Source organism: Moschus berezovskii, chromosome 3 (genome assembly GCF_049115385.1).
Source record: "Moschus berezovskii isolate FMDL1 chromosome 3, NW_MosBer_1.0, whole genome shotgun sequence".
NCBI lineage: Eukaryota > Metazoa > Chordata > Mammalia > Artiodactyla > Moschidae > Moschus > Moschus berezovskii.
Window position 1 is genome coordinate 31852231 of NC_142462.1, and position 19984 is coordinate 31872214.

General features: G+C 37.5%; 1 protein-coding gene across 2 annotated transcripts in view; it reads left to right on the forward strand.

Moving 5' to 3' along the window:
* Positions 1 to 19984, forward strand: part of BZW2 (basic leucine zipper and W2 domains 2) — a 64110-nt gene that overhangs the window by 23314 nt on the left and 20812 nt on the right. For both annotated transcript variants that reach the window (XM_055420530.2, XM_055420531.2), the window contains exons 3-6: positions 4770 to 4946; positions 12521 to 12624; positions 13823 to 13888; positions 17200 to 17335. In XM_055420530.2, coding sequence (XP_055276505.1) covers positions 4770 to 4946; positions 12521 to 12624; positions 13823 to 13888; positions 17200 to 17335 — 483 coding nt within the window. The remainder of the gene's footprint in view (positions 1 to 4769; positions 4947 to 12520; positions 12625 to 13822; positions 13889 to 17199; positions 17336 to 19984) is intronic.

Below are 19984 nucleotides of genomic sequence, written 5' to 3' on the forward strand. Positions count from 1 at the left end.
ATTCCTAATTAGGGGTTATATCATTGTGACCTGGTACATGTTCTTCAGAGCTAAACTATTATTTATTTTTCTGGACACCATTTTCTCTTTGGAGTAAATGAATTTATAGTAATTGATTTTTTTTTTTTTTGCTTAGCTTTCTGTACCTTAAAACTAGGCAGCATTACACTTTTCCTGTGTTATGTAAATCTCTTCATCTAAGCACTTTTGGAATTCTGACAATATTTTATTGAAGAAATTCTAACTATGTATCATTTCATACTGTATGATTGTATTGGAAAATGCTCTGCCATTCAGTTTGTTCTTTAGGCCGGTTGTCCAGCTGTTAACAGTACAGTTTGAAATATCCCTTTTCCTACTATCCTGAAAAGTGCTGTTGTCTGCCTCTTAGATATTTTTCTCTTTTTCCTGGGATCTCATAACGTAATAAGATCGTGAAATCATGAGTTGCTGTCCTATTTTGGTGGAGTGTCTGTTTCAATTGCTTTTTAAAAAGAATAAATGAGAAATAATTTTTGAGGCCTTGAATGTTTTAATATATGTTTAATCTGCTCTTACGTAGAGATGGGCACATTAAAGGACAGAAATGGTATGGACCTAAAAGAAGCAGCAAATATCAAGAAAAGGTGGCAAGAATACACAGAAGAACTAGACAAAAAATATTTTAATGATCCAGATAACCACAATGGTATGATCTCTCACCTAGAGCCCGACATCCTGGAGTGTGAAGTCAAATGGGCCTTAGGAAGCATCACTAGGAACAAAACTAGTGGATATGATGGAATTCCAGCTGAGCTATTTCAAATCCTAGAAGAAGATGCTGTTAAAGTACTGCCCTCAATATGCCAGCAAATTTGGAAAACTCAGCAGTGGCCCCAGGACTGGAAAAGGTCAGTTTTCATTCCAATCCCAAAGAAAGGCAATGCCAAAGAATGCTCAAACTACCACACAATTGCACTCATCTCACATGCTAGCAAAGTAATGCTCAAAATTCTCCAAGTGAGGCTTCAACAGATGTTCAACTGGATTTAGAAAAGGCAGAGGAACCAGAGATCAAACTGCCAGTATCCGCTGGATCATAGAAAAAGCAAGAGAATTCCAGAAAAACATCTATTTCTGCTTTATTGACCATGCCAAAGCCTTTGACTGTGTGGATCACAACAAACTGTGGAAAATTCTTCAAGAGATGGGAATACCAGACCACCTTACCTGCCTCCTGAGAAATCTGTGTATGCAGATCAAGAAGCAACAGTTAGAACTGGACATGGAACAACAGATTGGTTCCAAATTGGGAAAGGAGTATGTCAAGGCTGTATATTATCACCCTGCTTATTTAACTTATATGAAGAGTACATCATGCAAAATGCCAGCCTGGATGAAGCCCAAGCTGGGATCAAGATTGGTGGGAGAAATAACAATAACCTCAGATATGCAGATGATACCACTCTAATGGCAGAAAGCAAGAGGAGCTAAAAGAGCCTGTTGACAAAAGTGAAAGAAGATAGTGAAAAATCTGTCTTAAAGTCAACGTTCAAAAAGCAAAGATCGTCCCATCACTTCATGGCAAATAGATGGGAAAACACTGGAAACTGTGACAGACTTTATTTTCTTGAGCTCCAAAATCACTGCAGATGGTGACTGCAGTCTTGAAATTAAAAGACCCTTGCTCCTTGGAAGAAAAGTTATGACCAACCTAGACAGCATATTAAAAAGCAGAGACATTACTTTGCCAACAAAGGTCCATCTAGTCAAGGCTGTGGTTTTTTCAGTGGTCATGTATGGATGTGAAAGTCGGACTGTGAAGAAAGCTGAGTGCTGAAGAATTGATGCTTTTGAACTGTGGTGTTGAAGAAGAGTCTTGAGAGTCCCTTGAACTGCAAGGAGATCAAAGTAGTCAATCCTAAAGGAAATCAGTCCTGAACATTCATTAGAAGGACTGATACTGAAGCTAAAGCTCCAGTACTTTGGCCACCTGATGCGAAGAACTGACTCATTGGAAAAGACCCTAATGCTGGGAGAGACTGAAGGCAGGAGGAGAAAGGGACGACAGAGGATGAAATAGTTGAATGGCATCACCAACTCTATGGGCATGAGTTTGAGCAAGCTCCAGGGGTTGGTGATGGATAGGGAAGCCTGGCGTGCTGCAGTCCATGGGTTCGCAAAGAGTCAGACTTGCCTAAGCAGCTCAACTCCACTGAACTGAACTATGTTTAATTAATAGTGTGACCAAACACTGGAATTCTGGGTTGAAAATTGTTTTTCCTTGGAATTTTGAAAGAATATTTTCTGGCTTCAGGTATTTCTGTTGGGCAATTCAAGGTTGTTCTGTTTCTTGATACATTGTATGTGATTTGGTTTTTTGCCCTTGAAACTTCAGAGAGTTGCTTTATTCTGAAGTTTCACAGTAACAAATGCTCCTTGTGGATCCACTTTCAGTCCTTGCACTGTGTCCACAGATAGTCTGTCATTGGGAAACTCACATCTCCTTTAAAACTGAAATTTCCTGAAAGTTTTAAATCCTTCCCTTTTTAAGAAAATCATCTTTTTATTCACTTGTTTGAACATTTGACTAGTCTGCTCTTTTTCTTATCTTTATGCTCCTTTTATGTAGGTCTTTGACTTTTCTGTCAGTTTCTAAGAGATACTCTCAACTTTCCCTTTTAACTCAATTGAGTTCTTAAGTTTTTCTATCATATTTTTCATTTCCAAGAACTTTTTTTTTCATGAAATGTTTCTTTTTTCCATAGCATTCTCTTCTCCTCCTCTTGCTTCCTTTTTTTTAAAACAAAACAAAACAGTTGCACTATCTACTTCTCTCTCTAAAGACATTTATGATAGAATATTTTGGGGGTATGTCATCCTTTGCCCCTTTTCCCCATATGCAGACTCAGTCTTTGTAAGGGGGAAAAGGTGAAATTCTTTGAACTGAATGTTAGATCCTTTGTCTTATCTAGCCTTTTTTTTTTTTTAACTCCTCATCTGACCTGACATCTAGCTTGTTATCTTCACTTTTTTTCAAGTGACCCTTACTTTGTTCAAGATTTTCCTCCAAAGTGACCTTCCACAGAGAAGTCTCTCTAGAGTGTGCTGAGGAGAGAAAGTTACATAGTATCTGTATCCTTAAATCCGCTGAAATACTTCAGGGCATCTACAGAATTGAAACTGTTTTCATAACAAAATACCAAGATAATATTTGCCCCTTTCACACATTCTCTCAAGAGTTTAACAGTGGTTTCAGGATGTGTAATATTGCAACAAATTGCACGCAGTACATTTGAGAATTTGTCTATCTGCCATTACTCCAGACTTTTAAAGAAATGCAAAAGTGTTAAACATTACCTTTCTTTTCACTAATATCTTTCATGTAATAAATATTTTTAAATTTATTTCTATAAAATAAGATTCCATGGATGTAATAATCCATATACACAAGAGTTCTTTGGAATCTTTAGTACTTTTGAAGGTTGTCAAGGGTCATGCAACCAGGAAAGTTGACAACATCTTCTCTGAAGCTGGATTTATAAACATATAGCTCAGATATTTTTTAAATATTCTAGAATAACTTATCTTGTTAAAAAAAAATATCCTTCCAGGAGGTAACAGGTGTTGGTGAGGATGTGGTTAAAGGAGAACCTTTGAACACCCTTGGTGGGAGTGTAAATTTGTGCAACCACTATAAAAAACAGTATGGAGGTTCCTTTAAAATATTAAAAATAGAACTACATATGACCCAGCAACTCCACTTCTGGGTATTTATCTGAAAAAAATGAAAACACTAACTCAAAAAGATACATTCACCCCAGTGTTCACTGAAGCATTATTTATAATAGCTAAGATATAGAGACAACTTAAGTTTTCATTACTCAGCAATAAAGAGAAGGAAATCCTGTTGTTTGTGACAACATGGATGGATCTGGAGGGAATTAGGTTAAGTGAAATAAGAAAGACAAATTCTATATGATCTCTATATGTGAAATCTTAACAATAGAAACAACAAAAAAGCTCATAGAAAACAGATTGATGGTTGCAGGAGAGGGTATGAAGAGGTTGACCAATGGGTGAAGGTAGTATTCAAAAAGAACAAACTCCCAACTGTAGAATACGTAATGAGAGTGTAATGTACACCCTGATAACTACAGTTTATAATACTGTATTGCATACTTGAAATAAGATCTTAAAAGTTCTCATTATAAGACAGAATATATGAGTATATATGGTGATGAATGTTAACTAGACTTAGTGGTGATCATTTTGCAGTATGTACAGATATCAAATCATTAAACTAACATCATATATCAATTATATCTCAGTTAAAAAAATTTTTAAAGATATACCCCTCTCTATTTCCTCCCTCTGAGTCTTTATTTTGTTTGTTTTTATATTCTCCCTTATTCTTAGGTGATTCTCCCTGAGTAATTTTCTTTTTCTATCCTGGATAGAACAAATTTTTTAAATTTTTGATTGTTATACTTTATTTTTTATTAGAGAATTGTGTTAATAGTTACATTGGCCTACCCTATGAGTGATACAAATGATTGATCATCAACTTTTTAATGTATTAAAGTGTGGCCCCATTTAGCAGGTCAGTTGCTTAAATGAATATTTAAACAAGGGCTTTGACATGAAAAATTAGTAGAAAATCTTAATTGTCTTTCAACTTTTAAATAATCATGCTATCAAATAAAAACCAGTGAGCAAAGGAAATGTATGGTTGCATTTGGGAATATGATGTTTAAGTAAAAGAACCATTGTATTATCTATTATTTTAGATGAAAAAGAGAAATTCGAACCCACAGTCTTCAGGGATACACTTGTCCAGGGGCTTAATGAAGCTGGTGATGACCTTGAAGCTGTAGCCAAGTTTCTGGACTCTACAGGCTCAAGATTAGATTATCGTCGCTATGCAGACACACTCTTCGATATCCTGGTGGCTGGCAGTATGCTTGGTAAGCCATATACTAGAGCATCTTGTAGTATTACGTACTTTCAATTCTATTGAAATATTTTCTTATGAGACAGAATCTTTATAAGCTTTCCATGTATGATAGTTGATTTTAAAAAAAAACTATAAAAGTCTAAAAAGTCTGTAAAACTTTTACCTAGATTATAATTTGGAATGATGTTGATGTGGCTGTGAAATGTTTGTTGGTTAAGAGAGGCATAGCACTGAGAACTTTCGTTGACAGACAGCACAGTTGGCCACTTGGCTGTAGCTGAAAGCCAATTTTCCTGTGTGTCCCTAATCTTTGAATGTTTCTGGAGTAGATTTAGGAGGGGTGATTTCTGCATTTACTTCAGGGATCATCTAGATCAGGGGTCCTCAACCCCTAGTCCATGGGAAAATTGTCTTTCATGAACCCAGTCCCTGGTGCCAGAGAGGTTAGAGACCACTTATCTAGACCATTCCAGTATATTTAAGGGGCTTACCTAGTGGCTCGGACAATAATCTTCCTCCAAGTTAAATCCCAATAGCATAGCACCTTTCTTTTTAGTCCCACCCACCCCTTTTTTTGGTACAATGAGCAGTGAGATTTAACTTTGTCAACAAATTTAAAAAGAAGTCTCAGTGTTTCATTAAATATCATTTCATCAATCAATAATAAAATGCCTAAGAAATATAGTTTATATTTAGTTTTTTAAAAATCTTCATAATTGTGAGTGTGTAACTAAAAGGATTAAAGATAGAAGTTTGGAAATTATTAAAAATAGGTAAAAAGCAAAATAAAAACTGTGTCTTACAGAGCAGGGGCATCAGGGGAAAAGGTTTCAGAATACTATTTAAGTGTCCTGGTACGTTGATCTAAATGTTTATTAGGTATCACAACCACTCATTTTTCCTCTCATAGTTGTTCTTAGAACTTGGTTTTCGTAACTAGTTCCTATGGTAATCATAAATCACTGGAAGTGATCAGATCCCCAGGTCAGTGATTTTCAACTACCCGGAGGACATATGCAAATGTATGCAAGTGTTTCGGTTGTCACAAAGACTTGGGAGTGGAGGCCAGGTATGCCACCTGCTCTGCTATGCAATGAACATTCTGTACAATCAAAAATTGCCCTGCACAGCATTGTGTGAGTGCCTTTCACTGAGAAATGTTGCTTAGGCCAACCTACTTTAAGACAGGGTATATGCATACCTTTCTAGATAGTGCTGTGCTGTGCTTAGTCGCTCAGTTGTGTGCGACCCCATGGGCTGTAGCCTGCCAGCCTCCTCTGTCCTCGGGGATTCTCTAGGTGAGAATCCTGGAGTGGGTTGCTATGCCCTCCTCCGGGGGATCTTCCCAACCCAGGGACTGAACTCAGGTGTTCTGCCTTGCAGGTGAATTCTTTACCATCTGACCCACCAGGGAAGTCCTTTCTAGGTAGAGCCACCCTTTAATTCTTCACTCTTAGCTCTTACATCTATCTGTACTGGTACATGGCCCCATTCACTTCCAGACTCCCTTTTGATTTGAACCGCTGGCTTTCACTATGTGCCAAGTTTATTTTTATTGCTCCTGTTTATGAAAATCTCATTACCATTGTAGGTAATTCAAGTCCACGAATAAAAGCACTTTGTAGTGTGCTCAAATCCCAATACTCAGAAATTGCTGTTGTTGTTCAGTCACTAAGTCATGTCCTACTTTTTGTGACCCCGTGGACTTTAACACACCAGGCTTCCTGTCCTTTATTATCTCCCAGAGTTTGCTCAAACTCACGTCCATTGATTTGGTAATGCCATCCAATCATCTCATCCTCCGTCATCCCCTTCTCCTTCTGCTTTCAATCTCTGCCAACATCAGGGTCTTTTCAGATGAGTCAGTTCTTCGCATCAGGTGGCCACAGTATTGAAGCTTCAGAATCAGTGCTTCCAGTGAATATTCAGGATTAATTTCCTTTAGGATTGACTGGTTTGATCTCCTTGCAGTCCAAGGGATTCTCAAGAGCCTTCCCTAGCCCCACAGTTTGAAAGCATCAGTTCTTCAGCACTTAGCCTCCTTTGTGTTCCAGTTCTCACATCTATACATGACTACTGGAAAAACCATGGCTTTGACTAAATGGACCTTTGTCGGCAAAGTGACACCTCTGCTTTTTAATACGCTGTCTAGGTTTGTCATTAAAAAGCAGAGGCATCACTTTGCTGACAAAAGTTTGTCATAGCTTTTCTTCCAGGGAGCAAGTGTCTTTTAATTTCATGGCTAAAGTCACCATTAGCGATGATTTTGGAGCCCAGGAAAATAAAATCTGCTAGTTTTTACCCATCTGTTTACCATGAAATAAATGATGAAGTGATGGGACCTGATGTCATGGTCTCAGTTTTTTGAATGTTGAGTTTCAAGCCAGCTTTTTCACTTTCCTCTTTCACTCTCATCAAGAGACTCTTTAGTTCCTTCACTTTCTGCCATTAGAGTGGTGTCATAGGCATATCTGAGGTTGTTTATATTTTTCCCAGTAATCTTGACTCCAGCTTATGCTTCATCCAGTCCAGCATTTTGCATGATGTACTCTGCATGTAAGTTAAATAAGCAGGGTGACAATGTACAGCCTTGATGTACTTCCTTGATGTTCCAGTGTGGAACCAGTCTGCTGTTCCATGTCCAGTTCTAACTGTTGCTTCTTGGCCTACATACAGGTTTCTCAGGAGACAGGTAAGGTAATCTGATATTCCCATCTCTTTCTAAGAATTGTCCACATTTTGTTGTGATCCACACTGTCAAAGGCTTTAGCGTAGTCAATGAAGCAGAAAGTAGACGTTTTAAAACAAGTATAATCACTGCAGATGGTGACTGCAGCCATAAAATTAAAAGACACTTACTCCTTGGAAGGAAAGTTATGACCAACCTAGATAGCATATTAAAAAGCAGAGACATTACTTTGTCAGCAAAGGTCCATCTAGTCAAGGCTATGGTTTTTCCAGTAGTCATGTATGGATGTGAGAGTTGAACTATAAAGAAAGCTGAGTGTAGAATTGATGCTTTTGAACTGTGGTGTTGGAGAAGACTCTTGAGAGTCCCTTTGACTGCAAGGAGATCCAACCAATCCACCCTAAAGGAGATCAGTCCTGGTTGTTCATTGGAAGGACTGATGTTGAAGCTGAAACTCCAATACTTTGGCCACCTGATGCGAAGAATTGACTAATTTGAAAAGACCCTGATGCTGGGAAAGATTGAGGGCAGGAGGAGAAGAGGATGACAGAGAATGAGATGGTTGGATGGCATCACCAACTCAATGCACATGAGTTTGGGTAAACTCCAAGAGTTAGCGATGGACAGGGAGGCCTGGCGTGCTGTGGTTCATGGTGTCGCAAAGAGTCGGACACAACTGAGCAACTGAACTGAACTGAAATGTGCTCAAGTGCCAATATCCAGAGATAACTGTTGTTATTATTTGGTTAACTCTTTTCTACAGATTTCTTCAGCTGAATGCATAAGCTTTTGAAGATGGGATGACATTACACAAACACAGTAACTCTCTCTGCTGTTTTGTATTTACTCTGCAGTGTGTTGTTGTCTTTCTTACTATAATAAGTGTTTCCTCAAACGATTCTGAAAAGAATGAAAACCATAGTTAAGAGTGAGATTGAACCTTTCCTGCTGTGACTATTGGCTTTTTCAATTGCCTTAACTATTATAGACTTTTATTGATACACTGGTAGATTGTATGCAAGGATTCTTATCAATCAGTTTTGGTTCTTATCCAAGTCACAAATGACTTCACCCATCAATCTGGGGCACCCTTTTCCGCTCTTAGTACCTTCCTGGTAGCAGTGTTGGCCCTCTGATCATCCGTGAATTGTTTTCCTTTCTTTCCCTTCATAGACCGTTTAGCCTCCCTACTCCCTCTCTTAGTGCCACTTCTCATACGGCTCATAGGTTTCCAGATTTGCCGCCTCACCTATGTTCAAAGTTATATGCTTTGGATTGATTGTCTCAAGACTTCATTTACCATCTCCATAATAATGATCAGCAAATTTATACCTGCAGCCTATACCAGGATCACAAGGTCTGCAGCATCTTGCCTCTCTCTTACTCATAGAACTTAGAGCTCAAGGGGAGATTCCGTCGTCACCACCACCTTCATTTTACACACACATTGAGCACTCTTTGTCAGTCTTTAACCCTTTCCACTTTGCCAACAAAGGTCCGTCTAGTCAAGGCTATGGTTTTTCCTGTGGTCATGTATGGATGTGAGAGTTGGACTGTGAAGAAAGCTGATCGCCGAAGAATTGATGCTTTTGAACTGTGGTGTTGGAGAAGACTCTTGAGAGTCCCTTGGACTGCAAGGAGATCCAACCAGTCCATTCTAAAAGAGATCAATCCTGGGTGTTCATTGGAAGGACTGATGCTAAAGCTGAAACTGCAATACTTTGGCCACCTCATGCAATGAGTTGACTCACTGGAAAAGATTCTGATGCTGGGAAAGGTTGGGGGCGGGAGGAGAAGGGGACGACAGAGAATGAGATGGCTGGATGGCATCACCAACTCTGTGGACATGAGTTTGAGTGAACTCCAGGAGTTGGTGATGGACAGGGAGGCCTGGCGTGCTGTGATTCATAGGGTCGCAGAGAGTTGGACACGACTGAGCAGCTGAACTGAACTGAACTGAACCCTTTCCACTGTTAGACTTTTTTCCTAATAAACCCCATATTTTTGAAAAAAGAATTCATGTTTTCACGCCACATTCATACATCCAAAAGAGCATAGGACAAAATGTTTGGTACAGTGTATGAGCACAGTTTGTATAACCCCAGATATCTACCGAGGCCAGACCTATGATGTAATGAAAAAAGTTAGCCAGGTGCATTCTTTTTATGTAAACATTTTGTTTGCTAATTCAGTATTTAAGAATTTTCTTCACATCCACAAAAATATTTACCTTCCACTGCTATTCTTGAGACAATAGTTATCTTGGCTTTTCAGTTGTACACTTGGAAGAATAGATACAAGAAACACTTTACTTTTCTTCTACTTTGAGAAAAACAGAAAATTTCACAACATTTTTAGAAATGGCAGTTAATACTTGGTCCCACTATCAGGTGGTAAAAAAGCAAGGTGTAGCCTGGAGAATCCCAGGGACAGGGGAGCCTAGTGGGCTGCCATCTATGGGGTCGCACAGAGTCAGACACGACTGAAGTGACTTAGCAGCAGCAGCAGCAATATTATTAATGTGTAAAAAATATTTTGTTTTGTAAGAGAATGCAGTTTTTAAATTTTACCTCTTAAAAGACTGTAGTTTCCAAATCAGACTTTTCATTTATATAACTTCTGTCAGATAGGAATCATTAGTCCAGAGGTTTTAGAAGATTATCCTCTTAATAAAATTTTGTTCCGCTCCCCCAAAACAAATTTGTTCCATGTGGTTGTATTCATTATAAAGGGCTAATTGAATTGTGCATAAATTAATTGCATGAAAACGGACTCCTGAAGGAGCTGACTTTTCTAAAAACGAATTTACTTACAAAACTGTAAGAAACAATTGGCTATTTGTAGCTCATCTCATCGGAGAAGGCAATGGCAAGCCACTCCAGTACTCTTGCCTAGAAAATCCCATGGATGGAGGAGCCTGGTAGGCTGCAGTCCGTGGGGTCGCTAAGGGTCGGACACCACTGAGCGAATTCACTTTCACTTTTCACTTTCACACATTGGAGAAGGAAATGGCAACCCACTCCAATGTTCTTGCCTGGAGAACCCCAGGGACGGGGGAGCCTGGTGGGCTTCCGTCTATTGGGTCACACAGAGTCGGACACGACTGAAGTGACGCAGCTGCAGCTCATCTCATCCAAAGGTATGAAATATGCTGCTACTGCTACTGCTGCTAATTCACATTTGAAATATGACTCAAATCAAAACACTAAAATATGGCCTGTACAAATATCAACCCAACAAATATTTGAGTATATAATAGTTATTAACCTAATTTGACTTGCTCAAATTTCCACCCTAATTCTGATTAAGTAAAATCAGAAAACAAAACTACCTAGTGTTCTGACTCTGGTCTTCTAATCAACCAATGTTTGTAATGGCCACCATTGAAACTTATAGGAGGAGCCTTTGATTGAGCATGTGTGCATGAGTTTCTGACTTTTTGCAGCCCCATGGACTGTGGCTTGCCAGACTCCTCTGTCCATGGGATTTCCCAAGCAGGAATACTAGAGTGGGTTGCAATTTCCTTTTCCAGGGAATCTTCTCAACCCAGGCATTGAATTTGCATCTCCTGCATTAGCAGGTGGGTTCTTTACCATTGTGCCACCTGGGAAGCCCTTTGAATGAGGAAAGTTGAGTGGTAGAAAAAAGGCATTCTTTTGTTCTAATCCATTTATTTGTCCATTTCCTCCATGATACTGTATAGGGTATGGGGGCAAAGATGAGCAACAATAAAACGCACTCTTTCCTAGCCAGTGCAACTGCTGGGTGACCAAATATAAATGACAAGAGGTCAGAGTGTATCCTGATCAGCACTGTGTGGATAACTGGGTTAGTGAGGAGGAAACATTCTTGATACTTACTGAAGTGGAAACCATCAAGATCTACTATAAAAGCCAGGTCTGGATAGTACTAGTGTTGGTGAACTGGAGTCCCACAAAATATTAGTAGCAAACCTGAAAAGTGAACCATGTTCTGATGTGGGAAACATCAGAAACTATATTGCTGCTGCTGTTGCTGCTAAGTCACTTCAGTCGTGTCCGACTCTGTGTGACCCCAGAGATGGCAGCCCACCAGGCTTCCCCGTCCCTGGGATTCTCCAAGCAAGAACGCTGGAGTGGGTTGCCATTTCCTTCTCCAATGCATGAGAGTAAAAAATGAAAGTGAAGTCATTCAGTCGTCCGACTGTTAGCGACCCCATGGACTGCAGCCTACCAGGCTCCTCTGTCCATGAGATTCTCCAGGCAACAGTACTAGAGTGGCTTGCCATTGCCTTCTCCAGGAACTGCATTGAGAATAATCAAATTAAACTCACTGAATAAATGTTACTGTTTAGTTATCATGGTTAAGGATACACTTTGGCAAGAACCAGACTTATAGGGTCCAGTAAAGTCAAGTATGTAGATCAACAGTCTCATACGCTATGGTAGGAATACACGTTTGAATAACCATTTTGCATTATCATAGAAGTATAAACAAGGGCGATCCCTTGGTCAGGACTCTGCTTCCAATGCAGGGGGCATGGGTTCAGTCCCTGGTTAGAAAACTAAGATCCTGCATGCTACAAAGCACAGCCAAAACACAAATCAAACCATACAAACATCTTTTGTAAGTAAATTAGTTTTTAGAAAAGTTAACTCCTTCAGGAGTCTATTTTGATGCAATTAATTTATTCGTAAGATTTAATTAGTCCTTTGTAATAAACACAACCACTTGAACAAAATTTTATTAAGGTGACAATCTTCTAAAAAACTCAGTATCCACACATGTACATCATTCCATAAAAGTTTATGTGATACCTGCTTTTACTGTTTTCCTAGATGTGCAAGAATTGATTTCTACACATGCTCTTCTGATTTCAGTGCTGTCCTAATGGTTATTAACCATTCTCTTATTAGCCCCTGGAGGAACACGCATAGATGATGGTGATAAGACCAAGATGACCAACCACTGTGTGTTTTCAGCAAATGAAGATCATGAAACCATCCGAAACTATGCTCAGGTAGAGCCTGTCACTGAGAGATTGTCGTGCTGAAAGGGAAACCTTTAAATAAGATTTAAGAAAAGTTAAGATTCAGAAATTCTTCAGGTCACTTTTTTAATAGAAATGTTCAGTAGCTGCTAAACATATGGAGAGATACTTAACTGCGTTCATAATAAGATAGTGATCATTAAAACTTCAGGAAGATAGAGTTTTACCCTTTCATCCATAAGAGACATGAGGAATCATAATTTCTATTGAAATATAAGTTGGTCCCAGCTTTAGGGAGAGTAGTTTAGCACTACCCTTCATAACTAAAACATCAAAGGATGAAAATCCATAGGTCTGAAAATCCATAAGTCGATCCACAGGCTGTTAATTAAGTAGAGCTTGGTATTTCATATTAATAAACTATCAGGTAGCTGTTCAAAAGAAAGAGACAAGGAGATACTTGTAATACATAAAGCCTATAAAGGATTTATATGCAGATTAAATAAAGAACTGTAAGTCAAGAAGAAAAGGACAAGCAGCCTGTTAGGAAAAGGGATGATTCAAGTGCATCATATTTATTGTGTACTTTATTTCTATTACTGTTACATTAGCCTCAGATCATCAAGCATTAGAGTTACAGAGGTTAGAGTTACTTTGGGGGTAGGGCCTCAATGTGTGAATTTAGGAGGAACACAGACATTCGGTCCATAACAAACATCATTCCTCTTTAAAAAACAGTCCAGGATTCCACTGACACACTTGGAAATCCTGCTTGAGAATTCTAACTGGATCGTGGGGGCCAGTAGGCTTTATTGCTCATCTGTTGAAATCATGTGTGTATTCACCTGGAATATAATCTCCCCTGAACTCTGATCTCCTCCCATCATGTATCTCAGTGATTATATCTGTAATCCCCCTTCTTTCAGTTATTAATATTTTCCATCTCTGTGTCACACAGTTTTAAAATTACATTCATTTTATTTTCATCAAAGTCATCTTTGTTTTCTCACCTATTATATTCTCAAATGGATTGGTTTTTTTCCTACGTGCATTTTGATCCTGTTTTATCCCCCAGGTCATAATAACTCTTTTGAAATGCTTGTAGTTCTCATGTCACAGTAGGAGAATGTTTAACTACATGTTTTTATTAGCGTAGAGCTGTGTAGTTGAGGTGAGTTTGCCTTTTAAAATTGTTTACATAATATTGACTGGTTTCTTTCATGTTTAGGTCTTCAACAAACTCATCAGGAGATATAAGTATTTGGAAAAAGCATTTGAGGATGAAATGAAAAAGGTAAGAATTCAACTGTAATATACTGTTTGCTAAAATGATGACATGAAGAGGGACGAAAATTTTGCTTTTATAGTGGTAGTCCAGAGTACCACATACATCTTTAAGCTTTTAATAAATGCTTGTTGAGTGAAGAAATGAGTATGACAAATCATTAGCTAATAGCTGTAGAAAGAAATACATGATTGGCCTAGCATTTTTCCTTCATGTTTAATGTAAGCCAGCATGCTTTGTTCAAAGGAATATCTTTGTAGAATATATAATTAGTTAAAGCTTATGAAAGAGCATAGCACAACAGCTATTAATCACTAAAATTCTTTAATTTTAGAAGATGCTATTTAGCAAAGGAGATAGAAGCATACCTTTGGAAATAGTATCTGGGTGTAAATCTCATTGGTTTTTCTCATCTATAAAATAGCTGCAATAAAAGTATGGACTTTATGTATTGTTGTTGTAGGGATAATTTCTGTGATCTGTAGGGTACTTAGCACAGTAATTGACCTCTAATAAATAGCCAAATAAGCAATAGCACCTTGTTAAAGAAGCCCTCTTTTCAGAAATTGCAGTGTGTTCCTTTCTAATTTGTAGCTCCTCTTTATTTATATATGACAGTTACAGATTTGTATGCTGCTTTGCCATCATTCCTGATTTTAAATATCTACCTAAATTATAAACCAAGGGAATAAAGAAACCATCGACTTTGTTACTTTGCAACATCTACTTTGCTGCTTACCCACTCTTGCTTCCCTTTGTTCAAAATGGTTCCATATATAACAAGCATTTAGGCAGCAACATCATTTTTTTAAATCTATATTCTCCATGGCTTGGCTTTCATCCAAAAAAAATCCTTCAGCGTGAAAACATACAACTATATATGCATACAGATGTTCATCACAGTATTGAGACGTAACAAATTTTCACGGTGGGAGACAGGTTAATGAAATCATGGTCTGTCTCTACCGTGGGATACTATGCAGTCAGTTAGAGAATGAGGCGTAACCACATAAATTGATGAGAGGAAGTGTCTATGATAAATTGCAAAGTAAAAGAGCAACCATTTGGCAGAAGTTTAACCTTAGCAAGTTACTAATTTCTTTGTGCCTCAGATTTCTTTGTTGAAAGTGAGGATCAAGACTTTCGTAAACAGTCATATACACATAAAGCGTTCAGAAAACTTTCTGCTCCACTCAGCAAGTTTGAGCTGTTATCAATGTATAGTTCAGTAAAAGCATGTGTATACATGTAGTTATTTATAAAATGTAGGCATATAGAAGTACACTTAAGAATCTGAAAGGACACATCTCAAACTGTTAATAATGTTTATTCTAAGGAAATAGGATTAGAGAGATTACTCACATTTTTATATTATTCTATGTTAGATTTATTCTACTATCATGTATTACATTTTTTTTACCATGGAAAAACATTTGAATGGATTAAAGTGGTCCATTATTTGGCTAGAAGCTTAGAAAATAAGAAGTGTGTCATTAAAATAGAGGGATAGATATGACCAAAAAATGATATTAAAGCATTCAAATAAACACCTTACCGCTTTGCCTAATAATATCACTCGTGTTTTTCTTCTCCTAGTTCGTTTGAACCTTGAAAACTTTCCACTTGATTCATTTGATGAATATGCTTTCCAGAATTATTTTTCAGAGTATTCATTTTTTAAAGAAAATTCTGTTGCAATACATGTAGCATCTGATTTTAATACTTATTCGTATAATTGAGCAATATGGATATTGATTTTAAGAAAAGATAACTTTTGCATTGTTTTGCTCATATAATTGAGTTTTTTATGAATATATTAATGTTCTTGTAGTGTTAATATTTTTATCTTGGCTGTTTTTCATTATTTACTTGAATCTTTCTTACTTTGACAATGAGAAAAAAGCCAGATTGATATAAAGTATCTAGTTTTGTCAACTTTTTTCTTACCCCATTTCTGCCGCCCCCTGGAGCTTTAACCATTGATACCAATTTCCCTCACTCCCTCTTTTCTTGTGAGCTTAGAAAGTGAGCTTAGAAAGTCTTTTTAAATCATTGAGACTTTAAAAGGCATAAATGGGGAGTGAAACAGGCTAGTCTGATTCCAGTTCTGCCACTTACTTATCATATAAATATTTGGAGAGTCACATAACGTCTCTGTAATATAATAATCCTGCAACTGTTGGGGATGGTACACTAATACAGCCCTATTCACTGCACAGAGCTAACAATTTCATTGGCCATAAAGCACTTAATAAATCTGTATTTATGCCAGCGATTTTTCATCGGTGCAGGGTAATGAAAAAGTCTGGAGAGCCCCAGTCGTGATTTTGGGCCCTGGGGAATCTCAGTAACATGCTTAAAGTCTGTTGAAACAGAGAAAAGTAGCCATGAAATACAAATATAGTACAATCCAAACACTAGGTGGAGGAGAGGTGAGGAGGAGGAGGGCGTTCCGCAAGCCTGGCTCCTCTTAGAACTCACAATGGCAAGTGGGGTTTAGCCCCTTTGCTTTGCCTTCCCTTCCAAGTTTTCTGGGGTTGCTGCTTTGTCACTTCCTCTACTGCTGGGATATGATGTTGGCAGCATTGCGACCCAGAAGGACCCAGACAGCATTGTCACCCTCTCATTACAATTGTTCTTTCCAACCCGCAGCAGTGGCCTTTTCTCCTCTCGTAACGTTTCTTTATCTTATACCCTCCATTACCTCATCACCAGGGGTGGTGGTAAAACTCTGTGATCTAAGAAATACCTAGTTTGAATCTCACCATTTTAAAAAGAGGCATTAAGAACCTTGAAAACCCTTTTTCACCCAGTTTTGTTTTCAAAAAGGGTGCTGTGGGCTCAAAAAAGTATATGCTAAATGTCAAAGCTTATTGATTTCTGTTTTGTTATAACCCAAAGAAAATGGGTAGATGTATGATGGGGTGGGGGGCGTGGCACTAAGGGAGCATGCAAAGAAATGAAACACATATGAAAAGCAGTAGTGTATTCAGAATACACTTGGTAATATTTACCTTTGTTGTATACAGTCAAATTTAAGTTATTTATGTGACCTGTTTTCACTGTTCTCCAAATGCCTCTTTTCCTTCCCATGAATGTTATCTGTAGCTAAATTGTAAGTAAATTTGGGAGAAAGGAACAAGTCCCTTTCTATAGCACCCAATTTGTAATGGAATATATGTGTGTCTCTCCAAAGAGTAAGTGTGCCACCCATGAATGCCATCAGTTGTGAGCCATCTAGCTGTGGATGTGCCTTGTTTGTTATTTTCCTATTTTAGTCCTTTGCTTTATAGACATGGTTTCTTTTGTTTGACCCGCAGCTTCTCCTCTTCCTTAAAGCCTTTTCCGAAACAGAGCAGACAAAGTTGGCAATGCTGTCAGGGATCCTGCTGGGCAGCGGCACCCTGCCTGCCACCATCCTCACCAGTCTCTTCACTGACAGCTTAGTCAAAGAAGGTACGTATGTTCATTTTCTTACCTGTCAGGTGGGAAAAGAAAGCCAAAGATAAGTACCAGTACCTCTTCTTGGTGTTCTCTACTACCCATCCATGTTCCATGTAAGACACTGTGTGTGTGTTCAAACAATAGAAGGATTGTATGTGTTTCTTGTAGGAATTTAGGAGAAAAATATGCACACCTATACAAAGACAATTATAGAATATAATAAACTAGAAATTTTGGCATAAGTCTCAGTCAAAGACCCTGAAATTGATCAGTTCTAAACTTTCTCTCAACATAGATGCTTACTGACATATTTTGTTGGGACAGTGCTTCATTGTGCAGGACTCTTTATGCTTTGTGGGACGTTTAGCCTTTTTTGCCCTCAGAAACAGAATGCCAGCCTGAAACACTTGCCTCCATTTAGTAGAAGAACCAAAAATGGCCCTTCACATTCCTAAATGACCCCCAAACTATTTCTTCACTCGTTTGGGCCATTCTTCTGAACTGTTCCCCCTCAAGATCTTGTGCTCAGATGTTCGTTCTTATCACATTTTTAAAGTATTCATTATGTCTGTTTTAGAAGTCCAGACGGCTGCCTAAAGAGTTTTGCTTTAATTTTAAGGCATTAAGAGTTTGATGGGCATACATACAATTACTTGGTTATAGAGTAATACAGAAGTGGGCTCTTTTTTTTCTTGTAGGAGGATAATGATATTCAAGTTTTAAATGCAGTGTTAAACAAAGAGTTATTTTTTTTCTTAAAGACAAATGAAAAGAGCTTTTGTGAAAACATCTGTTTCTTCTTAGCATTGGGTTTTACTCCTACAGATGTGAAGTCCCAGCCTCATTCATGCCTGCAGTGAAATGAGTTATAATTTTCTTATAACTGAGAAAAGAATAGTAAATCAAGAGTCAAATCATATTATTTAGAGAGTCTCTATAGTTTTAGACTCTCTAATTTTTATTAATATATTGTTAAAATATTATGGCACTTTTAAAATGTTTTCTGAAGAGAATTCGTGATCCTTCATGTTTTATTTATGGTACTAGCCATTTTATTCTAGGAGGAAAAGATAAAATGTAAACAGTAAATGTTAATTACATCAGATTTATCCCTAGCATTTATAACAGAAAGTGATTCTTTCTGGTTGTATTAAAAACTTAAATGATGTATGTAATTTCTTTTGAAATGTATTAAAAATTAAATTATTAGAAAGATAAATGGACAAACGTGATAGAGCAAATAGAGCAAAATATTAACTGCTGCAGAATCAAGATGGTGAGTACATGAGTATTTATTTTTCAGTTTGTTCAGTTCTTCTGTAAGAAGCTCTTGGGATTTTTTTACGGTAAAATGTTAGGAGGGATAGGAAAAATCCTTCTGCTGTAGAAGTGACATAGTGCCTCTGTCACATGGTTTTCCCTTATATGCCATCATCTTTAGAAACTGAAGTCTTAAACTTTTTCTTCCCAAATAGGAAAGGGTTATGAAATTATACCTTTTCCCCAACTTCCCACCCAACAAATAGCTAAGGGGAATCATCCACTCAGCAGAATCTCAAGTACAAAGTTTCTCCAATCCTTCCACCAGGAGCCACTTTTAATGCAAAGTGATAGGTTTGAGCCTGATTTTTTTTTAGACTCCTAGTTTCAGGCATACTTTATTTCTCTTACTTACAATGAGGATTATAAGATCCTTTTTAAAATTTTTAATTACATAAGTTTATATATTGACTATGAAGTAATGATAATATTAAAAATCCAGGTCAACAAGTTGACAACATAAAATTCTCTAGCTTATATTTATTGTCTTAGTTTGAGGGGGGGGTGCTTAGTTTCTCTGCTATTCAAAAGAAAAACACTGGGTAAAGCTGGTGTCTGTATTAGTTGAACTTGTTTACCTGCAAGTAACTGGAAGACAGGACATAAATTTCTGTGTCAGGACATTTCTTCTTTTTTGTTTTTATTAATTTTGTTTTTTACATTTTTTTAATTGAAGCAAATTTGATTTACAATGCTGTTAGTTTCAGGTGTATCTCAAAGTGATTCAGATACATATTCTTTTTCAGATTCTTTTCCCTTGTAGGTTATTACAAAATATTGAGTATAGTTCCCTGTGCTATACAGTAGGTCCTCGTTGGAATCCCATAATTCCTGGTTTATTCCCTCCCCCATTTAAGGGCATTTATTTCTTATGTAACAATATATGTAAAAGTTGAACAGACTTCAGAGTGAACAGCAATATCATTCAGGACTCAAATTTTTTCCCCATTATTCATTGCAGAAGGATGGTGGTGCCAGGGCTTAGACTAATTAGGAGTTACTGGCCTGAATAAGATGGGAATTCTCTTAGGAAAGGGGACTAGAGACTGTTTAGACCACCAACAATAGTGAAGCCTTCAATTCAGAAAAATCATTTTAATGTATCAACTACTCCTTAAATTTTCATTAAATAAATGCAGCATTAATTTAGACATTTAGAGTGCTCACAGAAAAGCAGTCTATTAGTTATCTGATTATTTATATTTAGAAATAAATCCTGTTATAAATGAGTATGTAATTGAGTGGATTCCTGATTAACATAGCAATTTTTAAAATCTCTTTAAAAATATCCAGAAAAGATTTCAGCTGAAAACAGAACTGACATTTTTATAGCTTAACTCA